The 19,336-nt window shown below is 38.8% G+C and overlaps 1 protein-coding gene across 1 annotated transcript in view; it reads left to right on the forward strand.

Moving 5' to 3' along the window:
• Positions 1-19,336, forward strand: part of banp (BTG3 associated nuclear protein) — a 38,678-nt gene that overhangs the window by 772 nt on the left and 18,570 nt on the right. The window contains exons 2-11 of the mRNA XM_030136892.1: positions 871-949; positions 1,326-1,426; positions 1,546-1,745; positions 1,878-1,967; positions 2,336-2,508; positions 3,682-3,921; positions 5,789-5,947; positions 8,115-8,224; positions 10,755-10,826; positions 14,060-14,104. Coding sequence (XP_029992752.1) covers positions 880-949; positions 1,326-1,426; positions 1,546-1,745; positions 1,878-1,967; positions 2,336-2,508; positions 3,682-3,921; positions 5,789-5,947; positions 8,115-8,224; positions 10,755-10,826; positions 14,060-14,104 — 1,260 coding nt within the window. The 5' untranslated portion in view covers positions 871-879. The remainder of the gene's footprint in view (positions 1-870; positions 950-1,325; positions 1,427-1,545; positions 1,746-1,877; positions 1,968-2,335; positions 2,509-3,681; positions 3,922-5,788; positions 5,948-8,114; positions 8,225-10,754; positions 10,827-14,059; positions 14,105-19,336) is intronic.

Consider the following 19,336-nt stretch of genomic DNA (forward strand, 5'->3'; position numbering starts at 1 on the left):
GATTTGATCATGGTTACTACCGATGCATATCAGGTTGAGCGCCTATTATTAGCGGACGATATTGACAATGAAAGCACTGGGCGTAATGGTTTTGAATATGTCATTCCTTAATGTCACACTGTTGGCTAACTGAGTGTTGATTCTTAGCTCTTCCTCAGAGGGCAAATGAATTCAGATGAAATGCCTAAAATTAAAAAAAAGTGCCATAACAATTGCATTTATTTGCTGCTGTACAATATGCAGAATCTGCATGTAACACAAGAAGCACTAAGTATCCACACACAAAGCAGAGTAATTGAAGACTGTACACCAACAGACTGGAGCCTTATAAATAGTGCTCAGCACGCCTTATCATGAGTTTATCTCCTACTAAATGTATGTGTAATAACTTTGCATTTGCATCCACACCCATCATTATGTGACTTTGGTCAACCCCACCGAGATGCTTAACACAGGCAAATTGATTGTAGATCCGAACAAAGGTTCTTTGCAATATGACCCACTGCCTTTCTGTAATCCATGCCATGTAAATCCACAAGTCTGACTAAACTACCCAGGTTTCTTTAGTTTCTCAGATTCACAAACATTTCCTTCTGTTGGTAATGGGCATTATTTTAGCTGTTCCTGCATTTCAAAGCATGGAAACAGCTCCCTAAATTGTGAATTTTTCTTGATTGTTTTCTGCCCCCAGCATGTGCAAATCTGGGTGATGATTTATCTTGGGAAACCTGTCAGAGTATGGTTTTGCAGAGACAGCAGCAGACACAGCCTAAAGATATTCTTACTTATCATAGTTGTTTCATATCTTTTAGTTTTATACATATAATTTGCTGTCTTCATTACTTCATTAACATTTCTGCATCATTTCAGCTGTGAACAATGTCAGAGCAAGAGTTGGATCAAATTGTGCAAATAACAGTTGAGGACTTTCACCAGGATGACCGTACAGGTAGGATTCTTTGCCAAAATATGAAAGCTTGTTTTTTTGCCACCCATCTTGTAAGTCTTTTGAAGATTGCTGTATTTGCTGGATAATGTTTTTTTGACCAGTAATGGTAAGGCTTTAGACAAATGGGCTGTCAAGCATCGATAACATTTTTATTCATTTCACTCATTTTCTGAGGATTTAATCATTTGATGGTTGTATTAGATTTAGGCTGTGTAATTGCATTCAGTACTGTACTTCTCATGGGATTAATTATTAGCAAAAATATGTTACTGCTTTTAATTGTTGGATCAATACTGCTTTAGTTTGGATACTCTGTAGTAATAGTAACACTATTATGTCATGCTTTGATGGTATCTCTATGTTTCATTTTTGTCAGACATGCTGGATAATGAAGACAGTGAAGAGAGACCGAAGAAAAAGAGAAAATTCAGCAACATCCAAGACAATAACAGCAACCAAGACATATCTTTTATTAAGGTACCAGCTGCATTTTAGAAGACACTGCTCAAAGCACTTGTATTATCATAATAACTAACAATGATGATTAAAAATGGCAACAAAATCATACATATTGCATCTTATTGTCTGTTTTTCAGAACTTTTTGATCTCATTCACTGCATCAGTCAACCAACGTCTTGAGGGAATTGAATCAAAATTACAGGCTCTGGACGCCACATGCAAGGCCCTTGGACGTAAACTGGACAGCATGGTGCCTTGTGCCAAGAGTCCTATTCAAGTCCCCATGGTGGCAGGATCTCCTCAGGGGGCCACACAAACTTGGAATAAAGTGCGATGGTAAGCTTCAAATCAGCACCTTCGGCTTCAAATAAGCATTGTCTTTATTCATGCTTTATTCACTGCCCTCGTGTACATGGTGATGTGTTTTTTATTACTTTTTAACTGATGTGTTTTGATCTTGTCCCTCAGTGTTGTTCCCCAAACAAATGTAATAGTAAGCAGTGAGCACCCGAAGGGCTCAAGCCAGGAAGACACTCCACTGGAGAACCTGCTCAGCAAGTGAGTCGTTCATATTAACACCACATGCACTGTGATGTCAGATATGTGCTTATCTATCAACAGAGGACATAAACTAAGCTGGGTCCAAATTTGCTAAACTATGTAGTTTAGATGAGGACAATTAGATTTGTTCAGTTATGTTGCACACATGTACAGCCAAAATAAGGTATTGATCATTTTATTCTTGTTTTGAATAGACAAAAGGTGTCGTCTTATGAAATGTTAGCACTATTCTTCTTATGTATAGATGAATTCTTCACACCAGTTTTTAATTTACAGTATATAGTATAGTTATGTAGTTCTGCACAGAACACATATAATGTAGTCATTCTCACTTTACTTGTGTGACATATTTACATTTCTTCCAGTGCTGTGACCAGGAGGCGTCAGAACACAATCCTGGTAAAGGTTCCAGGCCCTGAGGAAAGTCAGGAGGAACAGGAAAGCGGCTCAGAAGCCAGTGACTCTGTTTCCAATGGTGGCCAATCTGGCAATGCACAGAATGGTCAAAATGTTACGCTTATCACACTCAACTCAGAGGGTATGAAACCACACAGCTGATTAAGGCAGAAACTCACATATATTGTAGCCTTTTATTTTTTAGCCTAGAAGTGGATAGAAAATAACAAATGCTGTACTGTTCTAAGCGGTCGTATTTGAGTTGAAGGACTGCTACATGGTCTTTAAACTGCTCATATTGCTACTCATATTCTTACATACACAAACAGAAATGCAGAAGTCTTCTTTGCTTCAAAATGTTAATTATCTTTCTGAACACATTGATAACACACATCTTGGGGGCAGGTTTTCCAGAAGGACAAAGAAAATGAAACCTTAAACCTATTCTCTAAGCAGGAACAAATGGTCCTTTTCAGTATTTATGCAGTTAATATTACTTTCAATACGTTGATGTCTGGTGCAGTAGCCAGGTCATGTCCTACATCTCAGGTTGTGTGCTCTCATGATTAACATATAGGCCTATGTTTAACCAGGGTACAATTTATTTTAATGACTAAATGTAGTATAAGGTATTCATAATGAATAATGTGGCTTACAGAATACTTTCAGATGGTTTGCAGTAATGAAATGGAAAGCAGACTGTGCTGACGTTTCATGTTTTTTGTGTCTTTGTGGTTCCTTCCTTGTCTGTATTGATATTTGCCCTGTATAGTCATTCATGTTTCCAGTAGCTCAGCTTAGTTGTTCTGAGCCGGAGGGAGAATTTGTGCCAGCCTAAACTATGTCCATACTGATACAATATTTGTTGTGACTTAGATGGTGTTTTTTTGGAAGACCTCTGGAGCTCTTTGTTATCTTCAAAGGGACTCTAGAAATTATTTATTTGTAGCTGTGGGTTACCACGCCGTCTTACTCAGCATCAACTATATGGCACCATGTGTCATGAGCTTTGTGTCTCATACTTTGTTTGTGCGGAGGGCTTAACAGCTAACATACACTGAAAGAAAAAAGCCAAACCACATATCTGACTATGTAAAATCCTAAATAGCAACAGTTTTGTTATCCAAAGTTCACTTCTCTTTGATTGCCACATGGGAGCGCTGTTGTATTGCAATAAGTACCTCAGAGGCTGCATATCAATGGAACATTTGTCAGCTTGAGAATGAGTTCAAGAAATTTACAATGGATGTACTATGTTATGTTTTTTTAGTGAAGAATTGTCATATTGTTCAAATAACTGTTTCCCCTCCTCTAGATGATTACCCAGGAGGGACTTGGCTGGGTGACGAAAACAACCCTGAGATGCGAGTTCGGTGCCCGGTGTCGCCAGCTGATATGCTCCATATCACCACTAACTGCCGCACAGCGGAGAAGATGGCACTAACACTTTTGGACTACCTGTTCCATCGGGAGATCCAAGCCATGTCAAACCTCTCTGGACAGGGCAAACATGGCAAAAAGCAGCTGGATCCTCTCATGATCTATGGCATTCGATGTGAGTCTTCTTAAATGCGTGTCTTCATCCATCTGTTCCTGACAGTTCTCAGTTTCATGCCACCTGCTTCTCTTCCTGATTTTAACTAAGTGGGGAAAGATTTTGTTTACAAAAAGGAGTTTGATGTAGCAGATGCCAGCACTCAAAGACCCCTCAAGCCTTAGAAGTGAAATCAAAAGTATCATTATAACTATGTATAGGAGCTGAGACTGTAGTGTTCTGTCCCACCCTCATCATATCTTGTTTTTCTGAGCTGTTTGAACTTGCTAGTGTGCGATTTGTGTGATGACTTAACTGGCAATATGACCTAACAGTAACTGCCAAGATAGTGTCAGCCGCTGTTTACCTCACAGTTATTACATGATTTCTGCATAATTCAACTTGCACTGTTAAATTTCACTCTGACTAGGTAGAACACTTTGCCCCCTTGCAGCAATAAATGAACTCTCTGGGACCTTCCCACATTTCATCCCCATTCCATTACAAAGCAGCATCGAATTAACCACAGAAATACACTGCAGTACTCCCAAGGCGGGTTACAACAACATGCATTCATCATTGCACACGCATTCATGTGCAACATATTTTATAACATACCCAGCTGTAAATGACAAGCATCTGGTGAAAAGATTCTAATGGAGTCGCTTTTAATTCGGAGAACTCTTTGATTTCTGATTAAGCAGAGTCAGGATTATGATGGTAAACAGAGAGATATATTTGAAAGATATGTGCTTGCTCACGGAGTGCATTGCATAGCTTTCAAAGTTCATTTTGGGTGATATCTGGGAGGTTTTATTAAATGTCTCCTGTTATGTACATACTGCAGTTTGATTGACTTGGACCAAACTGCAAACCCCTCTAGTAGGTTGGGTGTCTGTGGTTAAACGCAGATTTAGCCTAACCTAGAGGTATGCAATGGCTAGAGCAGGGTCATTTGACTTTTGGGTGACTCATTCTGCTTTCTTAAAAGAAAAAAAAAGGAAATGCAATGAAGGAGCACCTGCCCTGCCTGCCTGTACAGGACCCATCAGGTGCTGTACTTGCCAACTGACTATCTACATATATACCCTCAGCTCCCCTTCTCATTTTCTACCCCTGGGCTATATTTGCACTCTTAATTTATGTAGAAATGAGCTGTCAAACTGCTGAACTCCTTTAAAAGCTTCTCCGCATATCTCCGCTGAGGGAGGGATGTGGGACAGTCACAGGTTTGTGTTAACAAAGGGTGTGGAGGAGAGGCTCACAGAACCATGGCAGATGTTTTATTTTGGATCTTATAGAAGAGTACATTCTTTATATGATTGTATAAATCTATTGTTTATGCTCCACTAAACAAAAGTCTGACTTTTGCATCCTGCTGGCAATATTACAAGAACTTAACATGCCGTAAAGTATGTAGGTGAGACTGCTTGCAGTGTAAAGAGTTGAGTGTAAAACATTATGACAAGGCTATTGCATGCATATTGTTCCTACTAATATGTAAACTTCCAGTAAGAAAAAGGAAACATAAAAGGAAGACTCCATATTTTGGCATTGAATTTTGCACCAGGTATTGTATTGCTTTGTCCGTATATTATACAGGCTGCAATTTCGTACAGTCCCTAACAAGTTGGTGGCAGCGGTTTTAAAGTAGTTAGATAAGTAATCAGATTTAGTGTGGCTTTTGTTAGCATTAAAGTAATGTACAGAAGGTGAGGTTCAGTTGCTTTTTGGTCAACAGGCCCATGGGATATTGAAATACAGAAATAGCCCCGAGGCCCACATTAGCAATTATCCAAGACATTTCAGTGACGGTGTACTTGCTCATTGTCTACCAACAATGTCTGATAATAAATGTATTATCACTGACCTCTCCATGTGTCCACAGGTCACTTATTTTACAAGTTTGGCATCACAGAATCAGACTGGTATCGCATCAAGCAAAGCATTGACTCCAAATGCCGCACTGCTTGGAGACGCAAACAACGTGGCCAGAGTCTGGCGGTTAAGAGCTTCTCCAAGCGCACACCCCGCACTTCAGTCTCAGGTAAGGCTTTGCTAAGAATTAGGACATATAATAATTATGCTAATCACTTTTTTTTACAAGCATGTCTGAAAAACAGTTAATCACCACACATTAGGTTTTAAAAATCTAATTCATGTTAACTACTTCAGCTGGGAGGTCTGTTTTCTATCTATCCATTCTCCAAACAGCACAGTCTGTAATTCTTTGAAATCTTTTGGCACTTTTCTTGTGAAATGCTTTAGGAGTTAGCACATTAACGTTTATCTCTATGGCCAGAGAAAACTAATACCTGCCTGGCTCCACTTTCATAATTCTTCATCAACTGATAATGTTGCTATGTTTCAAGAGCTGTTTTCTAATCAAACAAGGTGGACAGTTGTAAGAATCTGTTTCCTTTGCTTAGAGGTCACTGACACCACCATGGATTTTCATATTCTGGTAATTTTATTGTATTGTATGTGAGATAATGTCTAACTGAAGTGAAAAGGATGGCTATTGATTTCTTTCTGTTTACAAGGAGGTTCTCAAATAGATGCCAGCCTCTTGACTGTATTATCTCTAAAGGATTTGTATGGGTGTGACTAGGGCTTGTCAGTGTATTGAACCAATTAGATTAATAAAGATTTTGCTTACTGAAAATCCTGAAAAAGGTCTACATCGGAAAATGAAGGTTATTCCTGTGGAAAAATTTCTTGTCCAACAAAAATTCATAATTCAACCATTTTTTCTCTAGTATTGTATTCATTTTGAATGTTTTTCTCCACGCATATTGAACATGTAGCTTTTTCAATCAATGTATTGTCTGCAGCTCTTATACCTACAACACATTAAAATGGTAAATCTTCAACAACATTTTAAAAAAATGAAGCTTTAGCTTTTTGGCCTTACCACCCATATTTCATTGTGAGTGCAGTTCAACATGATTACAGCAAGCTTGATAAAACAAATTAATCTTAAGGCTTTGTTTTCCTACAGTGCAAGTGCAACTAACATTTTTTGTGTAGGTCAGTAATCCAGTCACTGTATTATACTTAGACAAATTATTTCCTTTTCAGTTAATTTTCTGTTACTTTTTGGTAGGGTAAGGGCTGTATTCAAGTAGTCAACAATCACACTATGAACTAACAGAGGTCTTATTTTATTGGCTATGAAGGCTATTTTAAGCCTCAATGAACTCAAATGCAGATACAGTGTGACTTTGTGCAGATGGTTATAATCTGAACACAATGCCTGCTGTCCTTCCCTCCCTGTGAGCCATCACCTCTAACCTCTGACCAGGGAAACTAAGACTATGGAGGAAACCCAAATATCCTGTGAGCACACACTAGGGGTTGATTGTCAAGCCATGCCTTTTCAGGCAATACACACCCCAGAGCGTACAAAACAAATGCTAGTTCACATGTTGCATGAACAAATGCACAAAGACACGCTAATCAGATAATATGTTAATGTAATAAAGGCTGGTCTTCTGCTTTAAAACAATTTTTATCAGTTAAGCTCTTGCTTTTCTCATTTGGCAAAACCAAAGAGGCACAGATTATTTATGTAATATGCTACATAGCAGTGGTAACGAAAGATCAGAGACAGCTTTACATTTCAAAGCAACATAACACAAAACAGACCTGTTGAAGTATATGTGAGATATGTTGTATGTTTTATATCATTTAGAGCTTAGGCAGAGGGCCTTATGAGTCACTTCTCCCAAATGTTCTTGTTGTGCATTTGTATGCTTTACATGAGAGGGTATGTACTTTGCAGCTGTAGCGTACCTGTACCTGAAAACCTGTCTGTGGTTTTGTCATAGGGGGTGTGTGGAGCCTTTCTGGGTGACGGGTCTGGGCATGGGTTTCAGGCTGCTTTGATAGTGGATGTTTAGACTAAGGCCTGAAGTTTGTGTTTGGCTGCTAGACCATGAGTGTGTTTGGATGGCTAGCTGGAGAGTCCTTGTTGTGTATTTAGGCATTTGATAAAGTATAAACACGCCATCATCCAGCAGATGGCCTGGGAATTAGCCAGGCAAAATTGCTAAAGCCCTTTGCATGATAATGTGTTGGTGTTTCTGTGTTTTAGAGACCCAATTTTTGTTTCTTATCTATACAGGAATCAAATCCACCGTCTTCCCTGTATATACTGTATAAATAATTTTTTAAAAACTTGTATTAACTGTTTTGTACCTTCCTCTAACCAGAGACAGAAACTGCCCAGATTGAGACAGCCACCCAACAGACATTGCACTACACCCTTGCCAATCAGCAAGTCCAGTTCCATCGTATAAGTGAAGATGGACAAGTTCAGGTGGTAAGTGTCTGCTTTGTTTTTCAATGCACAAGTAAATATCTTTATTCATTAACCTCTGTCCAGTCTCTGAGGAGCATCTGTGTAACAGGACTTACAGAATCCTGGATCCTGTGTACTTTGTGTTTTTTATGCTTTTATCATATGAAGTTCACATAGATCAGGGTTTCTAAGACACTGTGGCAGATTGAGCCACCCACCCCAATGGCATGCACAGTGTACATTAATATTGCCTTACCACTTGCGTCACTAAAGGAGTGGCCCATTGGGATTCGAATGACAGCTACTGTTATCAAAGGTCACAGTAGTGTTTTATGGTGAGCTGACAAATACAAAGTTATTTGGACTAGTAAATTTTGTCTTCTATGCCTTAAGACAAGAAAGGACAAGAGAGTAACAGTCCCTCCCTCTAGCTTCTTGAGTGTTTCATACATGTCAGAGACTTTACACTTCCTCTGTGGGGATTAATCAAGCAGAGCTAGAAAACATTACAGCTTGTGACCGATATACACACACTGTGAGTGATATTTCTTGAGAAAACCCAGTTGAAATTCGGTCTTTCAGTGACTTGAAGAGCATGTATCTGCTTTAGCAAGAAAAAAAAAAAATGTAACTATCAGTATAATACACAAATTGTTCCGACTGATTAATGTGGTATTATAACTTATTAAGATATTTACACATTGGCTTCATTTTGGAGCAGTAGTCTTTGGCCTTTGACTATAACTTAAAGAATATACAACTCTAATTATAAGATGATTTCACAAAAAATTAAAGTAGGAGAAAATGACGTGATTTCATATCTTCAACTTCAACACATCTAAATGTTCTGCAAAAACATTTTTCTGGACATTATTCAGTGGTATATTGAACAATGAAACCTTCATGAAACAGTAATTTCTAATAGGGATTCACTGATCCGATACCAGTATTGGGCATCGGCTCCGATACTCAGTGTGTGTACTTGTACTCATACTTGTAAAAGTAATCCAATACAACTGCACCGATACCACTTACGGCTGTGTAACATTCACAGTTAAGTGCAGCAGGTACGCGGTGGTGGAATAATGTGTGGGGAGTGTGAAGAGTGTGGAGATTTTTCAAAATAAACGACGGTGATGAATGTAACGCTGACTGCAAGTAATGTTAGACACAGACAGATACGGACGCAGCGTTCTGTCCGTCCTCTGCATACATTCCATCCGTTTTAAAGGTGCTTGCGGATGCGTACCCAGACGGAGAATACCACCGGGAACCGTGGAGGTGGAGGATCTGTTCAAAGAGCGACTGTGTGAGTTAGAGAAAAACTGCTGACATGACAACTACCTAGGGCTTGGCCAGTTTCCATCCTACTTATAATACTATGGGGGTATGGAGCAGTGCGGACCGTGCCGCCAGCAGAAGTGAAAACGAAACTTATCACTCATTTATCTTTTCTGTATCTGCTGAAGCTTCGCTTTTAAACCTTAACAGCGAAAACGCTGCAATATTAGTATCACATTAGTATTACCTCTGACGTCTCCATGTTTGTTATTACTGACTTTCTTCTTCCCAAAAAACTTTACTCTTCTTTGCGGTATTTGTCCAGTATGGTTAATTAAGAGCAGCGCTCCCTGGTGGATTAATTGAGAAACGCTCATTCCAACACATTAAATGTCAGTAGCAGCACTTTGTTCCAGTCAGACTAATAACAACAACAATAAAGCACATTTACAAAAGGAACTAAGAACTGGAATGGGATTATTAAGTACTTGTATCGGTACTTGGTATCGGCAAGTACTTAAATGTAAGTGCGTGTACTTGTACTCGGTCTGGAAAAAAGTGGTATCGGTGCATCCCTAATTTCTAATAAAAACTGCACATTTATTGGAAATTACTGACTGGAATAACATGTTGATACAGTGATAACTTCCATTTTGTTCAAACACATCCTTTTGCGAAGTCATTCTATGAGTCTATGAAGGAAAAAGTAAGCTGCAACTTGACAGGTTGGGAGGCTTTAATTCTAGTTTGATTCTGTTATTAAGTTTAGGCTCTGATTATGACACTACAAAATCATGACTTCACTCCCTGGAAGTCATGATTTTGTAGTGCTTAAAAGCTGACCATTTACAACGCTGGGAATTTTACAAAGTGCATTGGGTTTGAAATACAGAAGATGAGTGAAACGTTGGAAGGTGTACAAACAACAGACGAGGGAGAGGGTGGGAGTGAATGATGGTCAGAAGTTCACCTTGCAGTCATTACCCTGTTGGCATTAGAAGCTGCAGTGTAGCCTGAATTTTATGGCTACTACAAATACAATAGAGGAAACCAGGCACACTCACTGCCAGTGATTCACTGCTCTCACTATTTCCCATTAATTGCTAAACAAAAAACAACACATCAGGTTTACTTATCCAGCTTTGTTTTATTCTGTACATTGAGTTGTATCCTTTCATATAAAAGAAGTTCAAGAATATAAAGTTAGACCAAGTTATTGACTATCTACTGTCTTCAGCCATTAACTGTTCTCTTCATCTCTGTCTCTTAGATTCCTCAAGGTCAGCTGCACATTGCCCAGGTCCCTCAAGGAGAGGAGGTGCAGATCACACAGGACAGTGAGGTAAGTCTTTCTATGAGGAGACAGGGAGACACAGAAGAGGAAAAATCAACCACTCCTTTTTTGAGTCATGCTTCCTGATATATTACATTTCTTAGCAAACTCGTCACTTGGGAGATTAAGGGCCTGATTTGCTAAAGGTTTGCGCATCTAAAAACGTGTGCAAACTTGACTGCACACACAAAATCATGTTGAAGCTTAACTACTAACAGGATACACTGAGGGTTGCATCTCTCAAATTGGCAAAATAGCTCACACAACTCGCACAACCCATTTAGCGTGTTTGCCTTGATGAGTATGCAATATGGGCGTTACTGCCAGAATGTGTAAAATTATTGGGAGGAGTAGATGCTAATATTTATTTGGTGTGCGAAATGGGATTTACCAAACCTGAAAATGATTGCAGCAGTGGATTTGCGTCTATATTTAGCACTTCTGAAAGGTTGATTTTAACTGGCACAGCTTCGCACAAAACTGGCTGCAGTTGTTGTGGCGAGGAGGTGGCATAGGCACAACCAAAGGCAACGCAGAGAACCAATCTGCTCTGCTCGCGTCAATATTTTTGGAATGATGAAAGGAAAAATATTTGAGACGTATCGCCTACCCAGCAATGCCATTTTCGAACTTCTAGATGAACTAAGGGATGATTTGGGGCCACTCACAAGGAGAAGTCATGCAATGCCTTGTATGACAAAACTCCCTGCTACATTACATTTCCTTGCATCTGGCTCATTCCAGTGCACTGTTGCCATTAATGCTGGCATTTCCCAGAGCAGTTTTACCAGTGAACTGTCTCCATGACGACAACCAGTAGCGCACGTAAAATCCACAAATAAATAGGGCGGTCTCCAAGACTTTGCACCTGTTGTCATTTGTGCAGGCAATCTTAGTTGATCACCCTTGACACGCAAATCAATAGCGCGTGCATTTTTTAGCACGAGCAAGCAAATTTGTGCCCGTTATTTGTGATCTTAGTAAATCAGGCCCCGAGTCTCTGAACAGAATTTTACTGCTGCAGTGAACTTGTTTTTCAGAATGAGATGGCTTGCTGGGGAGACAGAGTGTTGGCTACTGCAGTGTGGGAATATGAGTGTATTGTTTTGAAGGTTTCATTTGTAATTTGTTTAACTTATGGTTAGTTTATGAGTTTCTTTAACTGACAGACAAAGTGAACTCAAGTGGATACATATTTCCTCTAGTATATCTGCTGGCTCTGTTTCAGTGGTGTGTCCTTATTTGCCCTCTGATAAAAGACATGTTGTCAAGCTGGTTAATTGAAAATGCTGTCCTAAATCTAAATAGCATTTTTCATCTTGCTTTTTAAAAACGTATTTATTATTTTTCACTGTAGAACTATTGAGGATGACGAGATGTTTGTAGACAAAGGGTCTACATATTAATGATGCTGCAGTTATTGTGAAAATACAAGTTCATCAAGTATCATTTATGTTTTTTATGCTTATTAAAGAGAGACCTTCAAGGGCCAGCACAGAATGAGCTGTCTGGGGAATAGCTCTGTTTATCTATTGCACTTTACAGCAATTGTTTCTTGTGAAATTTAAAGTTGAAAGCCCTCCAGTAAAAGAAAAATAGAACAATGCTGTAACTACACGTGTTTCCCAGTTATTGATCAGTGTGTTGTGATAGTGTGTTCACTGTTAGCTAGCCTGTTCTGAATGACCCAGATGAAGAATCTTTTAATTGAAAGTATGGTTTTTACAACTGTAGCAGTCAATCAATTTATTGATTAGGTATTGGCTATTAAATTAGTCAACGGCTATTTTGATAATCAACTAATTGGTTAAAATTCGAATATTTTCTGGCTTCTCTTCTGTTCTATGACAGAAATATCTTACACAATTTTCTGATGTTTCATAGACCAAAACATTAATGGGGTAACTGAAAATATTCAATAATAAAAACAGCTGTTAGTTTCAGCTCAAATTTGTTTTCATCTTCAGAATAAGAAAGCTGCTGGTGTTGTTTCCTCCAAACACTATATTTTCTGTTTACATATGCGGATAGCCATTTCAGTAATGTAAAAGAATGCCTGGCAACATTAGTACACTGAAGCAAAGCAGATGTTTAGATCAGCTTAGTGTTTATACATGTTCGCCTGCTTATATATGGGGTTATGAGTGTTTGCACCTAGACATCCCATGTCCCCCACCAGGCAATGCTGAATGCACACACAGTTGGCCTGCCAGTTGAAATCAGAATCTAACTCGAAACCACACCGACTGTTGAAGAGGAATTTCCGCATCAACATCATAGTTAATGATTTTTTGAGCATGTGGGACAGAGATTTACTTGAAGGCGCCAGTCTGTGTACACACATACATGTGTAATCACATACTGTATATGATATGTACCACATATGCATGACAGCTTGACATTTATGCAAAAGCAATTGACACCTTAACCAAGTGTTTTTCTCATTTCCTATTGAGCTTGCACTAAAGAGTGCTCAGAGGAAGAAACTGAGTGAGAGAAACAGAGTGTACTGCAGGCAGAAAAGCTCTACAGCCTTTCCTGTTCTTTGTGACTGAGCCCAGATTTTTTTCTCCTCTCTCCTTCCTATTCCATGATATTGTTTGTTTTTTGGAGTTCAAAGCTTAGCAACAAAATCCCACATCTCCCAACTGCCACTCACAGAATATGTTTTCATTAGGAATGGGCCCCTCTCATCAAAGACATTGGTTCTAGTGTGCTTGAAAAGGAAATGAGCTGTTTCAGAGATTACACTGCTCTCTGGCCATATGGCAGCACAGCACGTGAGGTATACATGAAATACAGTTAGGAGGAGAAACAGCTGAAACTTGGACAGGCTTAATATGTACAATAAGATGCCCTCTCAATCGTGGTGGTGTTGTTATCACCATGGGCGTTTGCTCGGTGGTTATGCCATCTTGAAGAAACTGTTGCAGTGTGCTGGTATCCCTGCCAATGCTTCTCTGTGTCATATTTTGTTTACAGGGGCCCGATCTGTTCTAGTTTAAATCCAATCAAACAGACAGATGTCCCACTACACTGTGTCTAGATTCTAGAGGAGGATAAGTCTTAATATTCTGCAGTCAGTCCACATTAAGGCAAAAACAGAAGGAGAGCAAAGAATTGGATAAAATGTGATATTTTACAGGGCTTTAAATTAATATGCAATGGCAGCTAAATCATTCTGTGTGTATACAATAGTATAACATTTGGATTTGACATGACATGACTTTTCTCTGTTTCAGGGAAATCTTCAAATCCACCAGGTGCATGTTGGTCAAGATGGTCAGGTAAGAACAAATTCACTGTAAATTCAACATAGATTATAGTAATACTAATTAAAACCTAACACTAATGATAAATATTAGAAGTGTAACTTGCAGGATGATGTTTCTTTCTCGATTTGTACGCAATGTTTCATGGAAATTATCCTTTGAAAAAAGAAAGGGAAAAGTCTGCATTTTCAGTTGTGGTTTCAGAACTGTGCCACATTGCATTAAAGGATGTCTTACCATGTTTATGAGGAGGCTGAAAATGTACATTATTTATTGCCCCACTGCCGTCAGCATTAACAATGCTGTCTGTGAATCCCCTTTTGTGGTGTCAACTTCATGTATTCTTGAGAGGGACTTCAAAAGGTCCCACAGAATAAATCCAGATGTCACTTTGATCCAGAATTTAACATACACAGGTAGATTTTTTATTTGTTGCATTTTGATTTATTAAGTAGAAAGCAGTCTTTAAAGTCAAGCTGATACTGCTTTAGACACAAAGGTCCATATTGCTCATTAATTAAATACTGTTATCAGATCAATATTCAAAGCTATTCAGTATTCAATTCTTAGAAATCGTAGTAGAATTGACAGTCAGATATTGCATTGCTATATGCCACTATAGTGTTTAAATACATATATTTTTTGTAAATCTATTTACTACATCGTCTTGTTCATTATCAACTTATTGGGGCTGATAAACTAACTGTTGGTCATATTTTCTACTTAAAATGGGGGGGGGGGGGGGGGGGGGCAGTCCTTAGATCATCATCTCTGGTGAATGTACCACATAAGCTTTAAATGTTTGGGATGTGTGACCTTTGGCATATGCACATGCATCAGCCTTGTACCTCAGTAAGGGAAAAAACACCTAGCACACAATGGAAAATTAGTCAATTCATTGTTAATAGTGGCATAAAACCATCAATAAAAAAGTCACTGACTGGAGAATACAATAAATATAAATTTCTTAATTTTGATAATTTTGTGAATTTTAAAAATGCTTGCCTGATGTATAAAGTCTTGCATGGACTTGCCCCTCCTCCCTTGACAGATTTTATCAAATCCCGGTCTGTCAGTGGGATGGCCACCAGGGCCACAGCTCAAGGAGACTGTGAGGTGCCACGCAGGGGCACTACTTTTGGACAAACTACACTTTCAGACACTGAAACTGAATATTGGAAAAGTTTACCGCTCAACATAAGAGACTCACAATCATATGCCTCCTTCAAATCACAACTTAAACATTGGATGAAGGAAAACCAAGCCTGTGACCATCAGTAGATTGTCCTCACTGTGTTGTTCTGTATGTTTTTATGATGTTTAGCGTTTTTGTCAACTGCCTTTTTATGATGTCTTTTATGATGTTTTGCCTTTTTGTAAACTGTCTTTCTTGTCACCTGCCTAGGGATTACAGATGGAAATTAGCACTGCTGCTACAATTTGGCATATTTACAGCTGCAGTTGTTGTAGATGTCCATTAATATGCACTGTCCCTAATAAATAAATAAATAAATAAATAGGTAAGATCTTTGATACAGGTAAATTAGTCCTAACAGTTTGTTAAAACAATGGCGCTAATGTTTGTTTATTTTTTCAATATTTTTCATTATTAGGTTATTTTTTAGTCTCTTGAAAATGTAGGTTTCAAAAGTTAATAAACTCAGCCTGCTTCCTTATTACTAACTGGACAGGTATATCAGTATTAATTTGATAAAAGAAGTAAAAGAGAGCCTCTCCATGTGGTTTTTTGCTTTTTTGTTTTAGTTGTTCATGACACTCCACTGCACAGCTGGATATAATAATGCCATATTAATTAATTGGACACACACACACAGTCCTGGCTCTCCATCTATGTGAGGACATAAGTGACTTAATGTCTTCTCCAGCCCCTTATCTGAGTCTTAATCTAATTCTAACCTTAGTCCTGAGCCCCTCAGTAACAGATTCAACAATATTAAGACTGGCCACAACGTCTTCACAATGCAGAAATGTCCTCACATGTTCACAGCCACATACACATGTAAATGTAATACATTGTGTGAAAAGGACATGAATTTTGTCTCTTTAAGTGAGCCATGTTCTCATGAACGTATAAATAGATTTCCGTTCTCATAATGTAAGAAATCCATGGCTGCACACACCCTTCAGTATTCTAGCTCTTCGTGTCCTATGTCTAGTGTCTGTGTCTTTGTTCGCCCCCACAACCCCCCTCTCCACTCCTCTGTCTTGGATGTTTTGGACCGTAGGCTCTTCCTGTTTCTCTGTTCTTTCCTCTGAGATCCAAGTGAGCCTCGATCAAAGCAGAACCGGCCGGTGTATGACCATTGCAGGCCACATATGGACGCCTGAAGACCAACACATTATTTCACATTCATGATTTCATCATGTTTGTCTAGAAGCAAGGCTTTGGGGGAGGAAGCTCTCTCTCACGCCGGCTGTCTGGTGGTTAAACTGTTTTGTGTTATCCTGTTAAGACAGGTGTTTTTTATGTAACAATGGATACTGCATGAAGGCAACAGAAAATCACAGTTGGACTAATTGCCAGAAAAAAATATAAATTATTCATGTATATTTAGTATTAAACTAATCAGCTTTTGATTAGATTTCTTCTGACATCACTAGTGTATGAAAGATCCTAAGCCCCTCATTCATTTTAAAGGGACCTCTGTATAAATGCAATGGAGGTTCTAACAAAAAAGGATCTGCTATAAAACAATTGGGCTATATGCTGAAAAACTTGACCCTGGTTAAGCACTTGCAAGTAATATATCCCCCTGAGACCCAGCAATGCATGTTTGTCCTCTGTGGGGGACAAGAGTTTCACAACTTTTACCCCCCCCCTGTCCACTGCAAAGGACGTTCCATAAAAAAAACAAAACTGTTGCATCATGCTGTTTCCAATCAAGGCAATTATTTCATGCAAAAAAAACAACAAAACTTTTACTTCCCTGGGACTCAGGAGGATGTATTTTGGCTGATGGATGGTTCCATAGTCCATCACCAACTGCTATCAGTCATTACAATGTTGAACCCATCATCGTACCCTCCATTCCCACCACAACCACCACCTCCTGTGATGTTATTGTCCATCCTGACGCTTCACTGAGGACATCATCATATGCGTAATTAGTAGACATCTTCAAACCCTAATACATATATTATTAATAATGAAGCATTCATTGATATCATACAGCCATCAAAATTGCCTTTCAACATTGCCCATCCCCCACAAACAACACCCCATTTCTTTCGCTATGGATTGTTTTCAGCTAGAGTGCACAATCAGGCTATATTACTGTGTTCTTCCAAGGTAGTTTAAAAAAGTACAACTTTAAGCCCAAGACATTAAATTCAGACTTTCTGAGTTGTGTCTGACATTTTATTGGCTTATTCATATACACTCTGCTCATAATTCAGAATATCTGGCATGAACAGAGGCCATAACAATAAGAACTAAATTTTTCCATAGATATTGTGCCAAAAAAGCGACTTAAGAGGCTTAAGAATGTAATGCAAGTAGCAACTAATGTATTTATCTAGTCAGTAATTTTTGCTCCGACAGGTCAAAATATAGCCATGAAGCCTGACTCTTCACATGCAGGATGAAGCAGTGCGTTAATGGACAGGCTTCACACACTGCTCTTCAAGTATGAGAGATCATCTTTCTTTCTAATATGTCAAAATTGAAGTTAAAGAAGAAGTCATCCATCCTCTAGATTTACATGCTTTCGGCTGCTCAGTTCTTCATTTTATAGGTCGATTACACTATAAAATTCCAATCATCCAGTTCTCTCATAGGTTCAGGGTGTCTTCAACTGCTCACACATTTGTCATGTGTGAATGCATCTGTTTTATATGACTTTTTTTTGTTTTGTTTGTATTGTTTTATTGCCTGTTTGGCTGTGTGTGTGTTTTCAATTGGCTAAGTGAGTCACCCCACATCCTTGCACTCATTCTCTCACACACTCATAAACACACATGTATGCATGCATGTCCTCAGATGACCCACTTACTGAGCTTGACAGCAGCATTCCTCTCCGTCTCTCTCTCTAGGATCTTGGACCAAGTTATTTTGCCACAACACACAACATTTACAGCAGTTATTTGAATCAGATCACAGAGTACATGAACTGTTCTTGTAGGTCACCATCAGTTTTATCAAGAAAATCTGCTCTGTAGGTTATACTTAGCAAAAGACAGGGTGCATTATCACATTTACAGTTTGATGCTCCACTATGAAATATATGTAGGTCAGTTACTAGAGATAGAAACCAAAGCAACCCAAGATGTAAGAACTAAGAGCACAAAGGGCTGTATTCCCCTGGCACTGTCTGGGAGCCTTTTCCAATAAAAAGCTCTTTTATTTTTCCTTTCTTTTTTTCTCAAACTTTGATTGGTCTGTAAAGTGATATGAACTCAGTGCCAAAACAAACACACAGTGACTTATTCTTTCATATTCATGCTGCAGGTCAAACTTTTCACACACATGTAGTGCTACACTAGTGGCAGTGTGTGTTCAGTACTGTAAATTATAATATTCTCTTGGAGCAGAGGACAGGCGAATCTAAGGTCAACTCTTAAATCTGATGAATCCCAGGAAAAACATAGACACATAGACACCAGGAAAACAGAAACCAAACAAGTACGATATTAGTGATAGCAATTATTCAAGGAGATAAATCAGTTTTACTAAATATGGTTGTTCAGAAACGCCATGTTATAACGTTATCATGATTTGATGGTGTACCTTGGACCACAGTTTGTTAAGAATATCAGACCAAGACAATACAGATCATCTTTAATCCTGATGTGTGCTTTCTTAAAAATGTTTAATTTGTCTGTTTACAGACAGGACTACATGAAACAGACTATGGATGATGTCACTGTTTTTGTAATCTGGCAGAATAATGCTGAGGCCATGTTAGTGTAACCTAGCCTACGCAATTCATCACACAAGAGCTCTCTCCCTCTCCCACTCCCCCTCTCTCTTTCTCTTAGGCAGTTTTCCTTTTTACCCCATCTCTCTCTTGTCATATTTTTATCTTTCCTGAGCAGCCGTGGTAACACTTGTCTTTTTTAAAGGCCACCTGCGGCACCCAATCACTCTAGGTCACATTAACTGTCAGATGTTATCGCCCTCAGGTTGAATCTTGGCTGCATTTAGAACCATTACGTAAATAAATAAAAAGCTGTCGAACATTTACGCTGTGTTTTTAACAGCTTCACACATCTGTTTTTGCACTCTGT

Source organism: Sphaeramia orbicularis, chromosome 6 (genome assembly GCF_902148855.1).
Source record: "Sphaeramia orbicularis chromosome 6, fSphaOr1.1, whole genome shotgun sequence".
In the NCBI taxonomy this organism is placed as follows: domain Eukaryota; kingdom Metazoa; phylum Chordata; class Actinopteri; order Kurtiformes; family Apogonidae; genus Sphaeramia; species Sphaeramia orbicularis.